The following is a 21,829-nucleotide window of genomic DNA, read 5'->3' on the forward strand; positions in this document are numbered from 1 at the left end:
TCTTGTCAGCCTGGATCTGTAGGTCTTACAGACAGGACTCTGGCTCATTTGTTTTCAGTCACCTTTGGATGTGTCTCCCATCTTGACCCTGGGACCTCCAGTCCATAGTCGGAACAGATGTTCATGCACACTATGTCCGCTGCCTGGTTGTCATGTATGCCTTGCCTGCCAGCATCTTACACCCTGCTGTGTTCAGCTACGATGTTGCCTTCAGGTAGTTCAGCCCCTTCAGTTGTGACCACCTTTCTTTGTCTAGATACCATCCACCCACATTTATCTATACCAAATGACATCCAGTTGTCTTTGTGGTGAAGCCTAGTGAGGTGAACCAGGGGGTCAATGTCAGTGTTCATCCTTTGCATACAGCTTGATATCATCCATGTAGAGGAGGTGGCTGATCATTGTTCCACTTTGGAACTAGTACCCAAAGCCACTCTGGTGATGATATGGCTGAGGGGGTTTAGATCTATGTAGGACAGCAGGGGGGTAAGAGCATTTCCTTGATATATGCTGTATGTGATGCACACCTGCACAACTGACTTACTTAGCATCTAATGTTGTCTTCCATAGCTTCATCCGGTAAGAACACTAACAATTTTGATAATATCCAATGCCTTTTATTGACGTGTTCAAATAGAAGCATGTTAATATTTCAGTTAGTATGCACTTCCATATCATTCTGTTCAACATCCAATGTTAGCTTGGACTCTAATATTACCCAACAGGAACAAACTGGTTAAGAATACACTATCTTTAAATACAAGCCAATGTCGATTGTCTCTTCAATTGTCGGTCAGTTTGGAAAGTGCTGAGATGATTTACCATGCTGTTCATGTCTCTGCAACATGAACACAGCAATATAACATTGTCCCTTGGATAATACAATTTTAACTTCATACCGTGGTTCTTATGTCAGAGGTGACTGGTCACTGTGCAAATATCAGCACAATCCTTTTTTGTACGAATGAAAAATATAGTAGTTAAACAGTTCCTTTTACAGATATTTGATGTAAGTCATGGCTATCCATTAAGTAATGATAAATATTACAGGTTTCATTATTGTTCAAAGACATGTTATAATCAATGCATGATTGTTGTCATGATTCAAAAAGTTTTCGTTGTCTTCTCCCAAAAACACACTATACATAGTAATTACACAAGTGAACAAGTACAGCATTTATTCTCTCAGAATGGCATACAACAAAGATGAAATACAGTGGTGAGAGCTGGCAGACATGTTATTCTTCTCCAGCTGTGGCCAAAACAATCTTGTTTGGGTCATAGTAATTCTCCCCTATTAAAGGAAGTCCTTCTTTCTCTCTCTCCACGATCAAACGCTCTGCCTCCCTTCTGGCCCACTGCCGCATGCTAGAACACAAACAGAAAAACAAAGAAACAGTGAGAGAGAGACACAGAAACAGACAGAAGAAAGGAAAAAAATAGGGATAAAGAGCAGTATTTGGTGTCATGCTGTCTCCAATAAACTGTAGCGTGCATCTGGAAAGTATTCACAACATTACACTTTTTATGTTTTCTTGCATTACAGTTTTGCCAAAATTCTTTTTTTATCTCAATGACTAAGGGAAAAACATTTGTTTGAAACCTTTGCAAAAGTATTAAAAATAAAAGACAGACATATGTGTACATAAGTATTCACAATATTTGCCATGACACTCAAAACTGAACCCAGGTGCATCTTCTTTCCACTCATGGTTCTGATGTTGATGGTGATGAACACACCTGTCGATGAAAGGTCCAATAGTTGACAGTGAATATCACAGAACAAACCAAGTCATGAAGTCCAAGGAATTGTCTGTTGACATGAGACAGGTTTTAATCAAGGCACAGATATGGGGAAGGGTATAAAAATTTCTATAGCACTGATGGTCACTAATGAGTACAGTGACCTCCATCATCTGAAAATGAAAGAAGTTTGGAACTACTAGGTCTCCTCCTAGAGCTGGCCGCCCAGCTAATCTAAGCGGTCACCATAGAAGTAGAAGATCATGGTAGTCAGGAACGTGACCAAGAATCCAATGGTGACTTTGAAAGAGCTCCGGTGTCGCTGTGTGGAGAGAGGAGAACGATCCAGAGGGACAACCATTGCTGCAGCACTCCACCAATCAGACCTATATGGTAAAGTGGCCAGATGGAGGCCACTCCGCAGTAAAGGCACAGGACAGCATTCTTGCAGTTTTCCAAACACAAACTTCTCTGGTTTGATGACACAAAGACTGAACTCTTTAGCCTGAATGCAAAGTGTCATGTCTGGAGGAAACCACACAGCGCTCATCACCTGCCTAATACCATCCCTACAGTGAAGCCTGGTGGAGACAGCATCCGGCTGTGGGGATGTTTTTTAGCAGCAGGAACTGGGAGACTAGTCAGGGTCCAAGGATAGATGAATGCAGCAAAGTACAGAGACCTCCTTGATGATAACCTGCTCCAGAATGCTCTGGACCTCAGACTGGGACGACGATTCAATTTTCAACAGGACAATGACCCTAAACACAGAGCCAAGATAAAGCAGTGGCTTCAGTACAATTCTGTCAATGTCCTTGAGTAGCCCAGCTAGAGACTTGAACCCTATTGAACATCTCTGGACCAATCTGAAAAGGGCTGTGCACTGATGCTTCCCATCCAACCTGATGGAGCCTGAGAGATTCTGCAAAGTACAATGAGAGACGCTGCCCAAAAACAGGTGTGCCAAGTTTGTAGCATCAACAGACTTGAGGCTGTAATTGCTGCCAAAGACACGTCAACAAAGTATTGAGCAAACACTGTTACTACTTATGTATGTTATATATTTATTTATTTATTTATAAATAAATTCTAAATAGTTCAAACAATTTTTTTCACTTTGTCATTATGAGGTATTGTGTGTAGAATTTTGAGGTAAAAAAATTAATTTATTTTGGAATAAGGCTGTAACACAAGAAAATGTAAAAAAAAATAGTGTAGTACTGTAAACACTTTCCTACTCAGCTAATGTTCTTTTTAAATAGCCTACTTCAATGTAATGGCATTTCACAGAGAATGTTCTTATGGGACTATAGGTTTGTAGCATTACATCAAATCAAATTTCACTTATATAGCACCGAATCATAACAAACGTTATCTCATGACACTTTACATTTAGTGGTGGTCAAGACCAGACTCTTGATAACATTACATTACAGTTGCTAGCACAAGTCACTTTGCTAATCAGTATATTTCAGTACATTTAACATCTAAGTGCACTTAAGTGTTCAGATTCACTCTACATTAACTTGCCAAGTATATCTAATGTGTTGTTTTGCTGCTGCTGAAGAGGAAATAATTACAAAGAATTAGTTTGGTTTCTGAACTCCGACATGCAGTGAGTCTGATTTACATAGGCGCTTTAAGTTATGTTAGCATGTTGAAACATTTGATACATTAAAAATGTTATATATTAATTCAAGTACAATATCTGGAATCAACTCCAGATATTTAGTCTGTTTAATGTGATATAGAATAACCACAGAACACACCAGAACAGGTCATGAAGATGATTGTCAGTTGTCCAGGGGGAACATGTTCAAAATGGGTGCAATTCTTAATTTGTTCATGCAATATTTTTGTTAAACCTTTTGAAGTAAAGCTGAAAATCCACACTTCAATTTCACCTTATTTCTTCAATTCCACAGATTAGAACATGCTAATTAGTAGGCAAGATTTTTTAGTATGTCCAAAACTACAGTATGAAACCAATAGTATGCAACTTGTATATTATGTGAAACTAAATACTACAGTGTGAAAGCTATGGACACATCGGCAGCAAAAATATCACATAATGAATGCAATGAAGTCATGGCAACAATGGAAAATGACAGAAGGTGAAAACTGCCTACTAGCCAATAGTACCCGACAGATGCCAGTACATGCCGGCACAGCCTGCTGTATTACACACACGATGGTAAAATGTATAATATCACACAGATAATATGGGATTCAAATGGACCCTGAGGTTACAACCACACTAAGTTTCCAACACCCCCCCCACACCGAGAAAAAATCAATTCTGTTAAAGCATCAGAAAGAATTACTAATAACATTACTGAAATAACATAATAACATAACTAAAACTCGTATCATATGAACTGAGAGCTGATACATGTAATAGGTACAGAAATTATTGCAAATTGTTTGAACATAGTATGATAAAAGGATGAACTGCACAACAGCTGCTTAACAGAAACAAGAATGACTTTACAATTTGGCATCATGCTGTATTAACAGCTGGTCAGCAAGGACAGCATCTTATACTCCTATTCCCACACATTTTGTTGCATACATTTCTTGGCTTTTCTCAAAGATGCAGCATGAGTTATGGGAAAAATTCATATGGAAGATAAAATCAAAACATGTAACAATAATAATAATAATAATAATAATAATAATAATAAGTAATCCTGGATAAGCAAATAAAACTGATAATTAAATTGAATATAACTACAGATTTCTTAGTACAGAATCATTAGTGAAACATTGGATATAATATAAACACACATTCACAAAAAAAAAAAAACAATTATGTGGAAATGCGATATGTGACACTTTTAAAAAGTGTGCCACATGGAAAGAAAGTCTGTCCTATTGATATCAACTCCTGGTGAGGTAGAAAGAAAAAAAAAAAACATACCCGTGGTCTGGTAAATAGTGGACAAAGGTTCCTCCGATAACGAGAGCCATCGAGATGCCAAAAAAGAAGGCCACCCTCATGTTCCACTCATCAACCACAGGATCACTAGAGAAGCCATGGAAATCTGGATTCTGATCAAAGACAGAAGCACATCACACAATACAACTTCAACATTGGTCCCACTGAGATATTTTCATGTTTGACATTTCGCACTGACCTAGAATTGCAATATAATATTCAATATTATAGTCATATCACACAGAGTAAAGCATCATTAAAGCAACAGGTGACTACAAGTCCAGTTTTATGTCTCCTTAGAGAACAGTAAGCAGTCAAGTCCAGTGTCTTATCTTTTTCCTGTACAGGTCACATGACTACGGCATCACTGATCAGGGAGGGATACCTCTGGGTCTTGGACATAGGGTCAAAAATGTAATCACAATGATATGTTTCTTTTTTTACACAAGTTGATATCAATAACTATTGCAATAATTGTCAAATCATTGTTTCCATGAAGTTCAAATGCTGCAATTATTTGTAAAATATGTGACAAGACAGAACAACTTAAAGAGCAACTATGCTGTTGCATGCTGGGACACCAGGCTGAGGGTTGATGACACTAGAAGACTCAACAAGCTAATACGCAAGACCAGTAACATTATGGGGCTGGAGCTGAACTCTCTGATGGTGGTGTCAGAGAGGACAATGCTGTCCAAGATCAAGACAATACTGGACAATTCCACTGACCCACTCGTTCTGGTCAGTCACAGGAGCATGTTCAGTGAAAGACTGATTCCACCCAAGTGCACCACTGAACCACACAGGAAATCATTCCTGCCTGTGGCCATCAGACTGTTTAATTCCTCATTATAACCAAATAATATTTAATAACACACAATATTTTTGCACACCTTGTTTATGTCTGTGTTTATCATATTGATAACATTTGTCTAGTACATATTATACAAAATGCTGCTCTAATTGTATCTTAATAGTGTTTGAACCCTTTCATGCATGAATTATGAGAGCCTTAGTCAGTATTTTTTTCTTGAGTGATTTTTTTCTTCTTCAGGCATGTAAAAAACAATGCAACTTAAATTTCTTTAATGACCCTATTTTTCATAGAGTTACAAAAATGTCCACTCAGCTGGATACCATGTATTTGATTTTTGAAGCAAAGAAACATGTATTTAAAACCCATCATCAGAAAGTGATAAACTGTGTGAAAACTATGAAATAAAAACATTTTTTATGCAGCTAATCTGATGTTTTCTCACATTTTAACATACTCTAATACTAGTTGTTATTCAATTCATGGAAATATGCAAAAAAAAAAATTAAATACGTACGTTTAAGAAAACTGTTAATTACAGTCTAATAACAATTAACAATTGATTTACACTAAAACATATTACTGCAGATCAGGTTTATCAAGAACAGCAAAGTTATTTTTTTTTCTCCATTTTGTTTATTTATACTTAGTTTAATGTGAAAAATATAATATTACATTACACCTATAAATAATGAACTCCAAATTTTTCTCTTAGTTTTAGTGTAAAAACTTACATTCAATTATGAAAATATTAACATTTACAAACTATCCTTTAACAATAAAATGTGAAAAACCTGAACTTTTGGAAGTGAAATTTTGAGGTGTATTATTGTTAAAATTGCACTTATTTTTTTCAAGAAATTTCTGTTTTTTCAGGTTATTCACATCATTTTGTTTGGATAGTTTGTAAATGTACATATTTTCATAATTTAACCCTTTCATGTATAAGTCACTACAGTGGACAGTTATTCTACAGCTGTTCTCTTGTATATTAATGGGTTTTGTTGTTTTAGTTCCACATCAGCCAACACAGTGGATACTTACGCATCATCCCATACATTGACATTCATACCATTACTGTAACTGTCCTGTTCTTGATAAACCTGATCTGCAGTGACATGTTTGAATGTAAATCAATTGTTATTTGTTAGACAAAAAGTTTTTTTTCTTTTTAATTTTTTTGCATGTTATCTCCATGAAGTGAGTAATTACAGGGTGGGGAAGCAAAATTTACAATGAACATTTAGTTGTTTTTTCTCAGCAGGCACTACGTCAATTGTTTTGAAACCAAACATATATTGATATCATAATCATACCTAACACTATTATCCATACCTTTTCAGAAACTTTTGCCCATATGAGTAATCAGGAAAGCAAACGTCAAAGAGTGTGTGATTTGCTGAATGCACTCGTCACACCAAAGGAGATTTCAAAAATAGTTGGAGTGTCCATAAAGACTGTTTATAATGGAAAGAAGAGAATGACTATGAGCAAAACTATTACGAGAAAGTCTGGAAGATACTATTAAAGAAGAATGGGAGAAGTTGTCACCCGAATATTTGAGGAACACTTGCGCAAGTTTCAGGAAGCGTGTGAAGGCAGTTATTGAGAAAGAAGGAGGACACAGAATAAAAACATTTTCTATTATGTCAATTTTCTTGTGGCAAATAAATTCTCATGATTTTCAATAAACTAATTGGTCATACACTGTCTTTCAATCCCTGCCTCAAAATATTGTAAATTTTGCTTCCCCACCCTGTACTAGCAATAGAATATGTTAAAATGTGAGAAGACATCAGATTAGCAGCATTAAAAATGTTTTTATTTCATTGTTTTCATATTACTTTCTGATATTGGGTTTTAAACACATGTTTCTTTACTTCAAAAATTAAATGCATGGATATTTTTGTAACTCCATAGGAAAAAAAAACCTCGATCACATTGTTTTTTTCATGGCTAAGGAGGAATAAAAACACTCAAAAAATAAATCTTGACTCAGGTTCTCACAATTCATGCATGAAAGGGTTAATTTTGATTGCAGTAAAACAAAAAGAAAAATTTGGAATTGTCATTATTTACAGGTTCTCATACTTCTGTTTTACTGGTCCGGTCCACTTGAGATCACTTTGGGCTTAATGAGGTTCCTGAACTAAAATGAGTTTGACAGCCCTGATGCAGATAATGGAGACCATGTTTCACATCTGACCACTGTTGTTTGACAGCAGCAGAAGCAGACCACAGACACTGTGTTTGGAGGCTATTTTTGGAGGACCACAGTCAGTCCATAATGGCGGAACAGTATCTTGCTGGTTCCATATACTGTGTTTCACTTCTTTATAATCTACTGTATGTTCCTGGTTGTTGTTTGTGTGTAGTTACCTCCATCTAAAGCCATCGCAGTGCTTGGTTAAACTCACCTTGACGTACTGGCTGACCTCCCCATGTCCTGCGTGCGCCGCGGCGGGGTGAACCTCCGTCACCGTCGGTGAACCGGCGGCACCGGTCGACTTCGACTGGGAGACGAACCGAGCCGGTGCATTATAAAGTAATCGGGACAACGAGGGTCTCAACCGTGAGAGTCGGGTCAACATTTTTGCTGCTTAATGACGGGTAGCGTTGACCCGGAACCACAGTCCTGGTGACCTCTGTTCTTCTTCGTCGTTTCCTTTGGTTTAAAGTCGCACCACTGCCACCCAGCGGCGACAGGCAGCAGTGCACCATGAGACATTTTCTTTCTTTTTTTTTTTTTTCAATATTTATTGGAAAGAGAAAAAAAAAACAGTATAACAGTGCCTTATAACAAACATGGCATTGTGAATGTGCATCAGCACCAAATGGGAACAATTAATTTTTCAAGAAAGAGAGAGAGAGAGAGAAAAAAAAAAAAGAAAAAAGAAACAAAATCAGTCTGCAAGGGGAGGTTAGTTCATTGTTCATTTGAGTCCAGGGGAATGTCACATAAATAAGAGTGAAGTTTTACAGCATTGGGTCTATTCATACATTTTAAGGATTTCATGTACAGTTTGAGTTCATTTTTGAAAACACAAAAGTTGGGTGGGCATTTTTGACATTTGCTTTTGTGAATACGGACTTTAGCAATACATAAAATCACATTAATACAGAGTTCTTCTTTTTTGTTATTTACCAGAATACCAAATGTTATGTCATCTCTTGTAAAATAATACATAGATGATGGAAATATTTCTTTTAACCAATTTTGTATTTCTGTCCAAAACACTTGCACCATACGACAAGAGAAAAATAAATGGTCTGTTGTTTCAACATCGGTATTGCAGAATATACAACTTTTATCTTGTACATTGAAACGAAGTCTAAGTAACTCTTTTGATGGGTAGATATCATTCATTATTTTTGAAGTGTGTTTCTTTGGCTTTGGGAGCTATAGGAAAGGATAAATACATTGTTCTTAGCTTTGAAATTGTACTTTTGTCGAATTTGAACAAAATGTCATTTTTATTTTGTAAACTAGGGAAAAATTCATCAGTAAGACATTTTCTAATAAAGGAATTACAACATTTTTTATCTAATATGGATATTCCATGAATCATCGGAATAGGAAGATGGGGTTGTGCTTTTTGATGGGCTAAGAAGTTTTTGGATAGAAAAATAAATTCTTTGGGAAGAGCATTACGTAAACGCATGAAGTCTAAGAGAGAGGGATTAAAGTTATATTTTGTACAGAATTGTTCATAATCTAATAAATTTCCTTCATCATCCATAAGGTGTAGTATTGACCAAATATTATTTTCATACCAGTCTTCATAAAATAGATATTTGTTGTGATGTAGAATATATCGATTGTTCCAGATCACTGTTAAGTGTGGAGAGAAGTTGTGAACATATATTTCCAGTAAAGTAAGATTTGCTTGTGGAACTCTGATAGGGATATAGGAAGCTTTTTTATGTCAAAGTCACAGACAAGCAAGAGGTTTAATCCGCCCAACTTTTTAAAAATAAAGTTAGGGATACAGTACCATAGGGAGTTAAAATTTTTGATCCAAGATTTAAGGCAGTTTATCATTAATGTTCCATTGAGACAATCTAAATCAATCATTTTTAGGCCACCTTCGCTAGTTTTTTTGACCATATGACCTTTCCTAATGTAATGTGGTTTATTATGCCAGATAAAATTGAAATTCAGTTGGTTTATTAGCTTAATTAGATTAGAAGAAGCAGCATTTGAGTAAAGAGGGTAACACACCTTGATAACAATGAGACATTTTCAATAAAGACTGGGGCTCCTTTCTGACGTCAATAGAGAGGATGTCTATATAAACGTAAGGCGCCGGGTCTGGTCTGACCTAATCCAGTATACTGACTGAGAGGTAGAATGAGAGGACAAATGTAGAACTTAAATGTAAGGCACAAGTAGTGTTTTTTTTTTGGTTTATTTTTTTGTTTGTTTGCTGGTGTTTGTTAGTGTTTGTCTTACGTGCATATTTGAAAACCAGACAGTGGATGATGTTTATGTCTTCTATTTTGTGATGATGACATATGTTGTACTGTCTGTCAAAATATCAATAAAAAAAAAAAAAAAAAAAAAAAAAAAAGGACATGCACCATGAGGATTCAGAAACAGCAAATGAGAGGTGCATCCCAAAGCTCCCAAAGTAAAGGAAACTCACTTCAGAATTGCATGTTCAGTTTACCCTGTTAAGGATTTTTTGCATAAAAGATTTAATTGTGTTTTCTGTTCATCTGAAGCCAAAACCATTGATCATTTGTTTTTTAATTGTTCACACAGCATTTCCTTTTGGGATGATATTCACAGTTGGTTGTCCTTAAAAAATTTGAAATATTCTGTCTTTTTTATGTGATATTATTTATTTTATGGATTCATTAGAAGTTAATGTCAAAGATATTGTTAACCTTATTATTATTTTGGGAAAATATTACATTCATACTTGTAAGTGGACAAACACGAACCCCTCCTTTAATTTGTTTTTATGTGATTTTATGAAGTATTACAAATGTCTTCAGTAAACATATTAAAAAAAGCCAGAAAATTTTATTTTAGTTTGTCTAAGTCTTTGCTGTTTTAATTGTATATTGCCTTAGTCCTTTGTGCTCTATTGTCCAGTCAGATTTATTTATTTATTTTCTATTTATTTTATAAATAGAAAAATAAATATTTATTTTATTTTATATTCTATTTTTTTTCTTTCTGTTTCAATATTTTCATTATGTTTCACATGTCTTAGTCTTTTTGTTTATTTTGTTTCAGAGATTTGTAATAGTTGTGTTTAACCATTCCATCATGTCTCCATGTGTAATTCTGTATTACTCTTCTGTAATATTTTTCCAATTCTTGTTATGTAAATCTGCTTTGTGCCAATAAAAAGAAAAAAAAAAGAGGTGCATCCAAAAGGACCAAAAATGGCCTGTTTTCCTAAGAAATTAAAAAAACAAACAAACAAACAAACAAAAAAAACAACCTTTACTTACATTTTTTAAACCTTTGCTTAACCAGGAAAAAGACCAGTTGAGATTAAGAACCTCTGTTCCAAGGGAGTCCTGGCCAAGAGCATGAAATACAACACACAGTTGCAACATACAGTCATTTACAGGACAAGTCAAACTATGAAAAACAAGTGCAAGTCATTCAGTTAGTTTCTAGCACTTTGAGTTTGGATTTAAAAGCGTTCAAGGAGATCAGTTCAGTCAGTTTCCAGCCTTTTAGCAACATATTCCATGTGCAAGGAGCAGAGTAGACAAATGCCCTTTTACCCAGTTCTGTACAGGCAAATGGCACAAAGAGGAACAAATGCTCATTTGATTGCAGACAATAAGAATCAACACTTCTTGTTATTAAACTACAGGAAGGCAACAGTCCAAGTATGGCGTTTTAAATAAAGGTGTACCAGTGTCCCAGCCTCCTCGTGGACAGGGCAGGCCAGCCCACTCTGGAATACAACTGACAATGATGTGTCATAGCTGTAGAATTAGTAATAAACTTCAGAGAAGCAGGATAAACTGTGTCAGCCATTTTGAAGACATTTTGACGATGCATTCAAATAAAGCAGATCTCCATAATCTAACACCGATAAAAAAGTGGCAGTGGCAACATTTCTTAAACATACAATTTTAACACAAACACAATAAAAAGATACATTCACTTGACACATTTTAAGGTCAGAACTATGAAAGAAGAGACAAGAAGAGAAGACAAACAAAAACAAAATAAATCAATACTCAGGTATCTGCTATTCATTAAATTTAAACTCATGATATAATTTAATTGTTTTGATTAATTTATTGTTTTTCTTTTTCAAATTTTCAATATTGTACCAATAAGTTTTGAGATCTGTTATTCTAAATTTATAGAAGGAGGGGTTTTTTTTTTTTTTTTGCCAAATCCTTTTGTGTAAGTCATATTTTGCTAAAATAATGATTAGATTAATTTTATAGTTTTCTTTCTTTTTTTCTTTTGGTGACTATAAGAATTTCAAATTTGCTCAGTGAGATTTTTTTTTAATCTTTTGGGAAATATATTTTTGTAAGTGAAACCAAAAGGAAGTAACGTAAAAACAATCAACAAACACATGTTCAATAGTTTCACCCTCACAGCCACAGAATGTACAGATGTTACTCATATTGGGAAAAAAAGTACAGATATTTGCTTTTGAAGGGTAAAATCTGTGCACAATTTTGAATAGTACATCTTTGATTTTGTTCACAGTTACATACTGATGAGGTAGCAGGAAGATGGAGTTCCAGAGTTCTTGTCCAAAAATGTCCATGGGTGTTTACATACAGGAGTAGTGACAGGATCGAGCAGGTTTCTGATAAAAGCGTTGTTCCATCTCTTATCTGTGATTGGGATACCATAGATGGCAGAAGAGCTGACAGTTACAGATACAGAAGCATCTGTCTGTATTCTCTGCGCTAAAGAAACAATATTAACAGGAATAGATTTAACCACCATGTCAAACCCTTGCTGAGAAGTGTGGATATCATATTTTTCCATCAAGACCTCATAAAGATAAAATTCACCATTTTGCATTTAGCGGATTGTTCACTGTGTTAATGTTATTTATAAACCAATTATGTAGAAAAAGAGTTTTGTTTCTGTGTAATATATAAGTATTGTTCCATAGAACACAATTGTGAGGGGGAAAATTGTGTTTAACCTCCTAAGACCCAGGAAATGTCAGCAAAGTACAAGCTTTTTTTTGTTTTTTATTAAATAAGTGCCTATATTGGAAACATCCTGATGCAACAGTTTTTTCAGATGCAGTTTTTAAAATTTTTATGGAATGTCCTTTGTGGTGGACAGTTTTCTTTTCTTTTTTTTTGTATAAAGTTGTGAAACTCTTGTCCACAAATGTATACAGAACACCCATAGCTGGGTCTAAGGAAGTTAAAAATAAGATTCCAACACAGCAAAGTTTGTTGATGAAAACTGGCTAATTTCACAGGGAGTTTTCCTCTAGAGTAAGGACATAATAATAAAAAGTTAAAACCACCGATAGTATTAAATAAATGGCATGGGAAAATATTCCACATGTTATTTGAACACTTAAGGAATCTTTAAATCCAATTGATTTTTATAATTTGGTTAAACATTGTGAAAGTCAGCACATTCAGACCTCCTTCAGCTAAGGGGTTTGAGAGAACAGATCTTTTACCATTATTGGGTTTATTCTTCCATAGCCTCCTGAGACCCAGTAAGTAAACATTTTCGCCATTTTACATTAAATAATTGCCATAATTTGAAACAGCATGATGCAGCATTTTTTCAGATACATTTTTATTTTTATTTTTTATTTTTTGTATAATGTCCTTTTCAGTGTATATTTTTTAATTTTTAATTTTAAAGTAAAGCTGTGAAACTCTTGTCCACTACAATAGGACAAAAATGTATTGCTGAGTCTCAGGAGGATATAAATTTGAAAAGAATTTTATCCAGTTGGGAACAAGTGGATTTAGAGACATCTAGAGATGAGAAAACGTAAGCCGCTCTTGACATGCCTTCTGCTTTACTTAACAGAACTCTGCCGTATATGGACAAATCTCTGGCAGACCAACAATTCAACTTCATTTTGATGGTTTCAATCACCGGGAGCAAATTTAAGTCAAGGGTTTCTCTGAGATTTTTGGATATTTTTATACCAAGATAAGTTACAGTATTTTTGACCGGGACAGTATATTTCAGACTGACTGCTGTCTTTTAAAGGTAGAATTTCACTTTTTTTTGTATACAGTTTTAATCCTGATACTTTTGAGAACTTTGATATAGTAGATAAAACAAGGGGTACTTGTTCATCATTTTGCAAGAATAAAGTAGTATCATCTGCTAGTTGTGATATTTCAATTTCTTTGTCAAACACTCTTATTCCCTTAAAAGGGGTTTGTAATATTAAGTAATTCAATACTTGAGCAACTAGCAAGAAGATATGAGGTGAGGCTGGGCATCCTTGGCGTACCCCTTTTTCCACATTAAATCTGTGAGATGTTCCATACATGAGTTTAATAGAACTATCATTTTTCTTATAAAGTGTTTTCACAGCTTTGATTAAAAAAAGGCCAAAATTTAAGAAGGATAAGATGTCGACTATAAATTTATAACCAATGAACCAAGCCAGGTGTTCGTCCCCTGTAAACAGGGCGTGGACATGCAAGAAGAATCGGGCTTTGTCGAACTTACAAATATCAACAGAGTCTGAAAGTCCACTGCTTGGAAACACCTAGTTCATGGGGGTGGTGGGCGGCCCCACCACTCTTCTAATCCTTTCATGCATAGTGGTCACAACAGTGGACAGCTCCTCTCCAGCTGTTTTCTTGCATATTCATGGGTTTGGTTGTTTTTTTTTGCATATCAGCCAATACAGTGGACACTTATGCATCATCCCAAACGCTGCAATTCATACAATTACTGTAACTTTGCTGTTCTTGATAAACCTGATCTGCACTAACATGTTTGAGTGTAAATAAATTGTTAATTATTAGACTCTAATTAACAGTTTTCTTAAACAAAAATTATTATTTTTTTGCATATTATTTCCATGAAGTGAGTAATAACTAGTATTAGAGTATATTAAAATGTGAAAAAGCAAAAGATTAGCTGCATTAAAAATGTTTTTATTTCATAGTTTTCACACAGTATATCACTTTCTGATATTGCGTTTTAAATACGTTTCTTTGCTTCAGAAATGAAAGACAATGGTGTCCAGCTGAGTGGACATTTTTGTAACTCCCTAAAAAATAGGTTCAGTAAAAAAAAATTCAATCACATTGTTTTTTTTCCATGCCTAAAGAGGAATAAAAACAGTCAGGAAAAAACATCTTGACTAAGGTTCTCATACTCACATCCCTACATTGGCTTCCAATAAAATTCCGCATCCACTTCAAAATACTCCTAATTACTTTTAAAGCCCTGCACAACCTCGCCCCCAGTTACATTTCCGACCTCCTAGTTTCCTACTCACCCTCACGACCACTCCGTTCATCAAACCTTAACCTCCTATCCATCCTCCACTCCAACTTCTCAACAAAAGGTGACAGTGCTTTTGCAATTCTGGCCCCAACCCTCTGGAATAGTCTTCCCCATTACATCAGATCATCAGATTCTATAGACACCTTCAAGCGACTCTTAAAAACTCACTTTTATAAACAAGCATTTCATTAAATCTCTTCTGTTTACGCCCCAGTGAATACATGTTACTGACTTGACTTCTTCCCGGGAGTCTCTGTGCTTTGTCGCCTCACAGGTTTTCCCAGGATCATCACAGGTTTTCCTAAGATCATCTCTAGACCTGCTGCTGTGGTCCTGCCTCTCTCCACCTTCACCGTCATCACTCACTTATCTATATAGTTATGATAGTGTTTATTATACAGTTCCATAGATGTTCTTGTTCAGTTATCTGTGCATCAGCTGCATCCATGCATCCCCCTCTACCTCCCCCCTTCTCCCCCAGTCTCTCTCTATCTCTATCGCTCTCTCTTTTCTCCTCCTTTACTCTCTCTCTTTAACCCCAACTGGTCAAGGCAGATGGCCATCCTTTAGGAGTCTGGGTCTGCTCCAGATTTCTGCTGTTAAAGGGAAGTTTTTCCTCACCACTGTCACCAGTCATAAGTGTTTACTCCTGGAGGATTCTGTTGGATTTCTGTAAATTGGCTTAAAATTTGATTTGATTTGATCTATCTCTCCTTTATGTGAAGCACTTTGTAACATGTTGTTATAAAAAGTGCTATATAAATAAAGCTTTACTATTATTCATGCATGAAATGGTTAAAATTGTCAAATGGAAAAACTTTACTCTACACTTCATGCGTTGAGTTACACGTGTTGAGTTTTAAATGTTTGTATTTACTCACTGGGCCCATCATCAAAAAACATACTACAAATGGCACTTTGTTGTGGAGTTTCGCTCTTGGTGACGATGATAACTCTGCCCATTTTCACTGGAGATGGCTTACTAAATACAGAAGTGCAATGTTTTACTAAAAGTGGTTGGATGTGGCCTGATGCCATGGCAACAAAATTTGTCAAATTCAACCTGTTTTCACATATTCCACCAGACCCACAGTCAGAATCAGACCCATAATTAGACACAGACTCAGACCCAGAATCAAACTTAGACTGAGACTCGGACCCAGGCCCAGACACAGATTCAGACTCAGCTTATTTTTTTTATAATTGGAAAAATCCATTTTATTCATCATTGAATTTAGTCTTAAAATCTATTTCAGACAACAGCACTTTTAGCCTGAAAGGGATTTTGGAGTATGATTACTTCATCAGGTACGTATTGGAAAAATGAATTTTATTTCATCATTGAATTTAGTCTTTAACACTATTTCAAAGAAACACACACTTGTAGCCTGGAAAGGATTTTGGAGTAGGATTTCTCCAAAAGTACACAGTAAAAGTAGCTCATAGTGTTTGTTTTAATAATATATATGGAACACTACTACCAAATATGCCATTTTCATGAGGTACTTATTGGAAAAATGTATTTTATTCATCACTGAATTTTGTCTTTAACACTGTTTCAGACAAAAAAACATACTTTTGTAGCCTGGAAGGGATTTTGGTGTATGATTACTCTAAAAATTTTCAGTAAAAGTAGTTCATAGTTTTTGTGATAGTAGTCTGTGAAGTACTACTTCCAAATATACTAGATTCATGAAGTACTTGTGGAGGAAAAAGATTTTATTTCATGCTGAAAATAGCCTTAAAACCATTTTAGCCAACTTACTTTTGTTGCCTGGAAAGGACAGTCGCTCCTTTCAGCTCCTTTACTGCAATTATCAGATAAACAGCACACATGAAAAACACTAGTGGCTGGTTTGACCATGCAGAGGAGAATAGGAGCTGGCTTTACCGCAGTAATTTAACAATATGAATCCTGAATCAGTACGACTATCAGAATGACAAATATATGCAATAATAATAATAATAATAATAATAATAATAATAATAATAATAATAATAATAATAATAATATGTTATTATATGGACAATCTTAAGTTTACTTAAGAAACTTAATTAAAAGCATCAGCCTACATAATAATGATCACAATAATGACTAAATCTTCCTGCTGGCTCACTGTCAATAGTTGAATTTTATTAAGGCATCTGTGACTGAACGAGAAAAATACTAATGAATGATACTCTAACAGGCTGCAATATGACTGAAGATATATAGGCTCCCATGCAAATTAACTCATAAAGACCCAAATGGCCACCAGTGACCAAAAGCATCTACTGATCTAAAATGTTTAATAACTTCTGACTCACTAAACCTATTAATATATTGAAATAATTGGTTTAAATGCAGTTTGTTATCAGATATCAGGTATGACCCCTTTGAATGTTCAGAGGCTCCGTAGTGAACGTGGAAACACTGTCATCTTCTACAACATTGATTCACCAGTAAAACCCATGGAGTTGGATAAATGACAGTGGATGGAGACACTGGGTTTACATTCAGTTATTGATATCTTCGCTGAAAAAGTACCTTTTTCCTCAGTTTTCTCTGTTTCTGGTATAACCCTCAACTTTAATCTGAGCTTTAACGAATATCTACACAATCAGCAAATTAAATATAGGAAAATACATGATTTTCAATGACAAAATGCAAAATACAGAGGATACCATTACAATAAGTGTTGATAAAACACTTAAGAAAAGTTAAATGTAGAGAAGAAAATATTTTGGAACCACCACAAAAGTAGCACTGGGTCTTTATGGGTTAAGCACAGGTTCAGTCATTTTCATATTTTACACCAACAGTCATGTCCATATTCATCTGTTGTTTAAAATTCAAAACAGTTAAGCATATTGTGGCATAAAATGAAAAGGCATGTTCTGTGTGTCGTGTTCATTTTTATCTCCAAGTGTAACAGAGGAGGTTATGTTTTCATTTGTTTTTGTGAACAGTCAGGTCCGCCTATGTTGCTGTCACAGTGAACTGTGGTACGGTGTTCTCTCCTCCCCTTCAGTAAACGATGTTCCAGTTTATCCTCAGTTAATGCGGAGTGGATCAGTATGATAAGAAACCTTCACCTACAATCTGTTTTTGTTGATTACCTTATGTTTTCATCGGGCTTTGTCTGTTTGTTTGTTTCTTAGCAAGATAACTCAAAAACTTATGGACGGATTTTCATGAAATTTTCAGGAAATGTTGATACTGGCACAAGGAACAGATGATTAAATTTTGGTGGTGATCGGGGGGGAGGGATTTTTGTTTGTTCATCTGTCTGTTAGCAAGATAACTCAAAAAGTTATGGACGGATTTGGATGACATTTTCAGGATATGTTGATACTGGCACAAGGAACAAATGATTAAATTTTGGTGGTGTTGGGGGGCGGTGGACTGCGCTCTCCAAGTGCTTTTCTAGTTTATATATGTTTAGATTAGACTAAGTCAAATTATCTAATGGGCATAGTGGTCATAGGCTCAGATAACTTGGGTGCCCAGCCATGCAGTTTTTGGTGTCAGTCAAGTGATATTTTTTCAAAAAAATTGGAAACATCATGAAGCTATCAAGAAAACTCTAATTTTACATAAATACTACAATACAACTGACAAAATGCAGTCTCTGTAGTATCCTTAATAAAGAAACACCAAAATCAGATGTTAAGTACATCTGTTTTAGCCACTGGTACATTTTCATTCTTTCCCTTCGGCTGGTGAGTTCATGAACGTTCATTTGGGAAAATTGATAATAGTTTAAAAGCATCTGAACAGCCAATGCACTTCAAAATTTCAGTAAAATAGAGAGATTAAATAATTGGACATCTAAATGGCATGCAAGTACTCCAGTTTTCTTAAGTCTGGTGGAGAGCACTTCATTTCACCTCAGTGGTATAAATCAGGAATCCACAGTTTAGGAGATATTATGAACGATGATGGGTTAAGAAGCTTTCAGGATGTGAGTGAAACATTTAAACTGTCATCAAACTCTTCCTTTTTATATCTAGAATTACATTCTGCCTTAAGGGCAGTAGGTATATTGATTGACAGGAAACCTACTAATCATCCAATAATGGAATTATTTAAGAAAATATCTGGGCTAACTAAAGGACATGTCTGCAATTTATACTAGCTTGTTGGAACATGCACAGACTCCTTCAGCGATAACAAACATGTGGAACAAGGACTGTGCTGAATCATCTATAGACTGGCCTAGACTATGGAGGAATATGGCTCATTCCTCACAAAATCTAAATAATAAATTTATCAATCTCAACTGCCTATATCATACTTATTTAACACCAAAGCAGCTTGTCATGATTAAGTTATCGCCTTCTCCAAATTATGTGACTTGAATCAAATAGGGACCTTCTATTCTCTCTTATGTGGGAGTGTCCATCAGCTCAAAATTTCTGGCAACAAATAGCAGAACTTCTCTCTGATGCACTTGGCTTAGAGATTGACTTAAATCCAAAATGTATGTTTTTAAATGATGATTCTGGGCAAAACTTTAACCATATGCAAAGGTTGCTGTGGCTATCTTCATGTGCAGTAGCTAAAGATGTTAGCGGTTAGGTGGCAACCCCTGCACTCACTCTCTGTGTATCAATGGATTTATTCTTTAATAGAAGTGTTATCTCTGGAGCTCTCTGTTGCCAAGATGAATGGAGCAGGCCAGTATCTGCTCAAAGCCAGGAAGGAGGCACTCGATGTAGCTCAAACTATGATTTAACTTTAACTTATTATTTTGTATTTTCATGTATTTATTTGAAATATCCAGCATGTCATGAAATTTAGAGAAAGATCTGTGGGATGGGGTTGGTTAGGGTTAAGGGGCTATAAAATATGCAGGTCTTTTGTGTTATTTCTTTTATTGTCTGAGGTATGACTGTCAATTGTAATGATGCACTTATGTATATGTATACAGTACATGTGTACATGTGTTTTTACGCATATTGTTATTTATTTATTTTGTGAGTTATATCTTGGCTAATGTCTTGGCACATGTATGTGTGTATGTTTAATTTTCTTGTCTGCAGTGACAGATATACAGGGGTTGGACAAAATAATGGAAACACCTTAAAAAATCAACAAAATATAATTTAATATGGTGTAGGTCCGCCTTTTGCGGCAATTACAGCCTCAATTCTCCGAGGTATTGATTCATACAACTTGTGAATTGTTTCCAAAGGAATTTTAAGCCATTCTTCAGTTAGAATACCCTCCAACTCTTTTAGAGACGACGGCGGTGGAAATTGACGTCTTACTTGAATCTCTAAAACTGACCATAAATGCTCAATAATGTTGAAGTCTGGGGACTGTGCCGGTCATACGAGATGCTCAACTTCATTAGAATGTTCCTCATGCCATTCTTTAACAATTCTAGCTGTATGGATTGGGGCATTATCATCTTGAGGTGAAGGTGTTTCCATTATTTTGTCCAACCCTGTATATTGATTTGCACCTGCTTCCCAATAAAAAAAAGCACCTCAACAGAGGACTCCCATAGTGGAAGTTGAGCGAATCAGCCTGTGGTTCCAGTGGTTTTGAGTGTAACTACTACCGTGCAAGGATAGAGTGCTCAGTGCACATGGCAACATACTATCCTGTCCTACATTTAAAAAAAAAAAAAAAAAATTTAGGGTTAGAATTTGTTGTGGAGAATGTAAACAGAAATTTCTCTGTATCACAGTTTCTTGTATGAGTCACATTGTTTTGCAAAAGTTAATTTTAAAGTGAATTGCTTATTTTACTACTCCAACTGCAATTATGCATAATTAACAATGCAAATATATACCAGAATTCAACTGTTCTGCAAGCCTTTAAAGGAAAACCAAAAGTCTGAGTGCTCTTCAACCAATGAGTTGAGTTGAATATTTATTTGTGTATAATATATAATCGGTAACATTGGTGTGTTTTGTATGATTAAAAACTTTTAACTTCTGTGCATTTAATAATTCCATGAGATTAACATTTTTAATGCACATACTGCTCTCATAGTCCAGTCAAATACTTCAGTTCATTTAAAATATGCTATTAAATACTGATATACAAAAGGAGCCAAAATCAACTGTAGGAGTAATAACCACAATAATCACAATGGCTGTTCTATAATTAAGATAATTAGCAATTTATGCTTAAAATGAGAGAATTCATCAAAACAGATTTACCATGTGGAGCCACATATCCTGTTGAGCCATCCATGAATGTCACTAATCCTAACCTGACATTTTGCACAACATGGATGTCAAAAAATACAAAAAGTACATTTTCATGTTAAATAAAGTTTTAACATACACTGTTTAAAACTCGTATCAGTCCAAAACAATAATCTTTATGTCTTGGTGCCCACAAATATTTTTCCATTTCACACTGAACTATGCTGAGGTCCAAAGTCTAGACATGTCACAAAATATACTTCCTCATTAACAGTATTCAAATTGTTTCCTGACTCTCTTTGACATTACAATCATCCACACCCTGTATATCTTATTATGTTTCCATTTGGAGTTTGGACCAAAGGGAAACATGTTGAAACATTCTGATACACGAGGCTGTGGACATGGTGTTCATCACACACAAGCCTCAGTAACGAACATTTGTGCATTGGTTGGAATAAGAAGACTTAATTACAACTTTCTCCATCCTCTTCAACAATTCCAATTGATGATGTAATGCAGGGGTGTCAAACTCATTTTAGTTCAGAGACCACATTTAGCCCCATTTGATCTGAAGTGGGCTGGCCCAGTAAAATAACATAATAATATATAAATGATGTCAACTCCAAACTTTTCTGTGTTTTAGAGTGAAAAAAGTACAATTACATTCTAAAAATGTTTACATCTACAAACTATCCTGTCAAAAAAAAAAAGTAAATAGCCTGAACAACTA

At 35.2% G+C, this 21,829-nt stretch overlaps 1 protein-coding gene across 2 annotated transcripts; it reads right to left on the reverse strand.

Moving 5' to 3' along the window:
* Window positions 1–1,152: 1,152 nt before the first annotated feature.
* On the reverse strand, window positions 1,153–8,152 carry ndufb11 (NADH:ubiquinone oxidoreductase subunit B11). 2 transcript variants are annotated; one of them, XM_030139642.1, is made up of 3 exons: window positions 7,913–8,152; window positions 4,667–4,794; window positions 1,153–1,371 (listed from the first exon to the last, which is right to left on the reverse strand). In XM_030139642.1, the coding sequence occupies exons 1-3, from the start codon at window positions 8,084–8,086 to the stop codon at window positions 1,239–1,241; spliced, it is 435 nt and encodes a 144-aa protein (XP_029995502.1). In that variant the 5' UTR covers window positions 8,087–8,152; the 3' UTR covers window positions 1,153–1,238. The 2 variants fall into 2 exon arrangements, with proteins under 2 accessions (XP_029995502.1, XP_029995501.1); XM_030139641.1 differs by having other exon boundaries at window positions 1,153–1,368; window positions 4,664–4,794; window positions 7,913–8,149.
* Between the last annotated feature and the right edge of the window lie 13,677 nt (window positions 8,153–21,829).

The sequence above is a fragment of the Sphaeramia orbicularis genome, chromosome 7 (assembly GCF_902148855.1).
Source record: "Sphaeramia orbicularis chromosome 7, fSphaOr1.1, whole genome shotgun sequence".
Classification (NCBI taxonomy): Eukaryota; Metazoa; Chordata; class Actinopteri; order Kurtiformes; family Apogonidae; genus Sphaeramia; species Sphaeramia orbicularis.

Excerpts from the sequence above, each read along its gene's own strand:
- ndufb11 (XM_030139642.1), bottom strand. The coding sequence starts at position 8,086 with ATGTTGACCCGACTCTCACGGTTGAGACCCTCGTTGTCCCGATTACTT. Across the intron at positions 4,795-7,912 it reads AGGTCAGCCAGTACGTCAAG|AATCCAGATTTCCATGGCTT; the intron begins GTGAGTTTAACC and ends GTCTTTGATCAG. Across the intron at positions 1,372-4,666 it reads GTCCACTATTTACCAGACCA|TAGCATGCGGCAGTGGGCCA; the intron begins CGGGTATGTTTT and ends CTGTTTGTGTTC.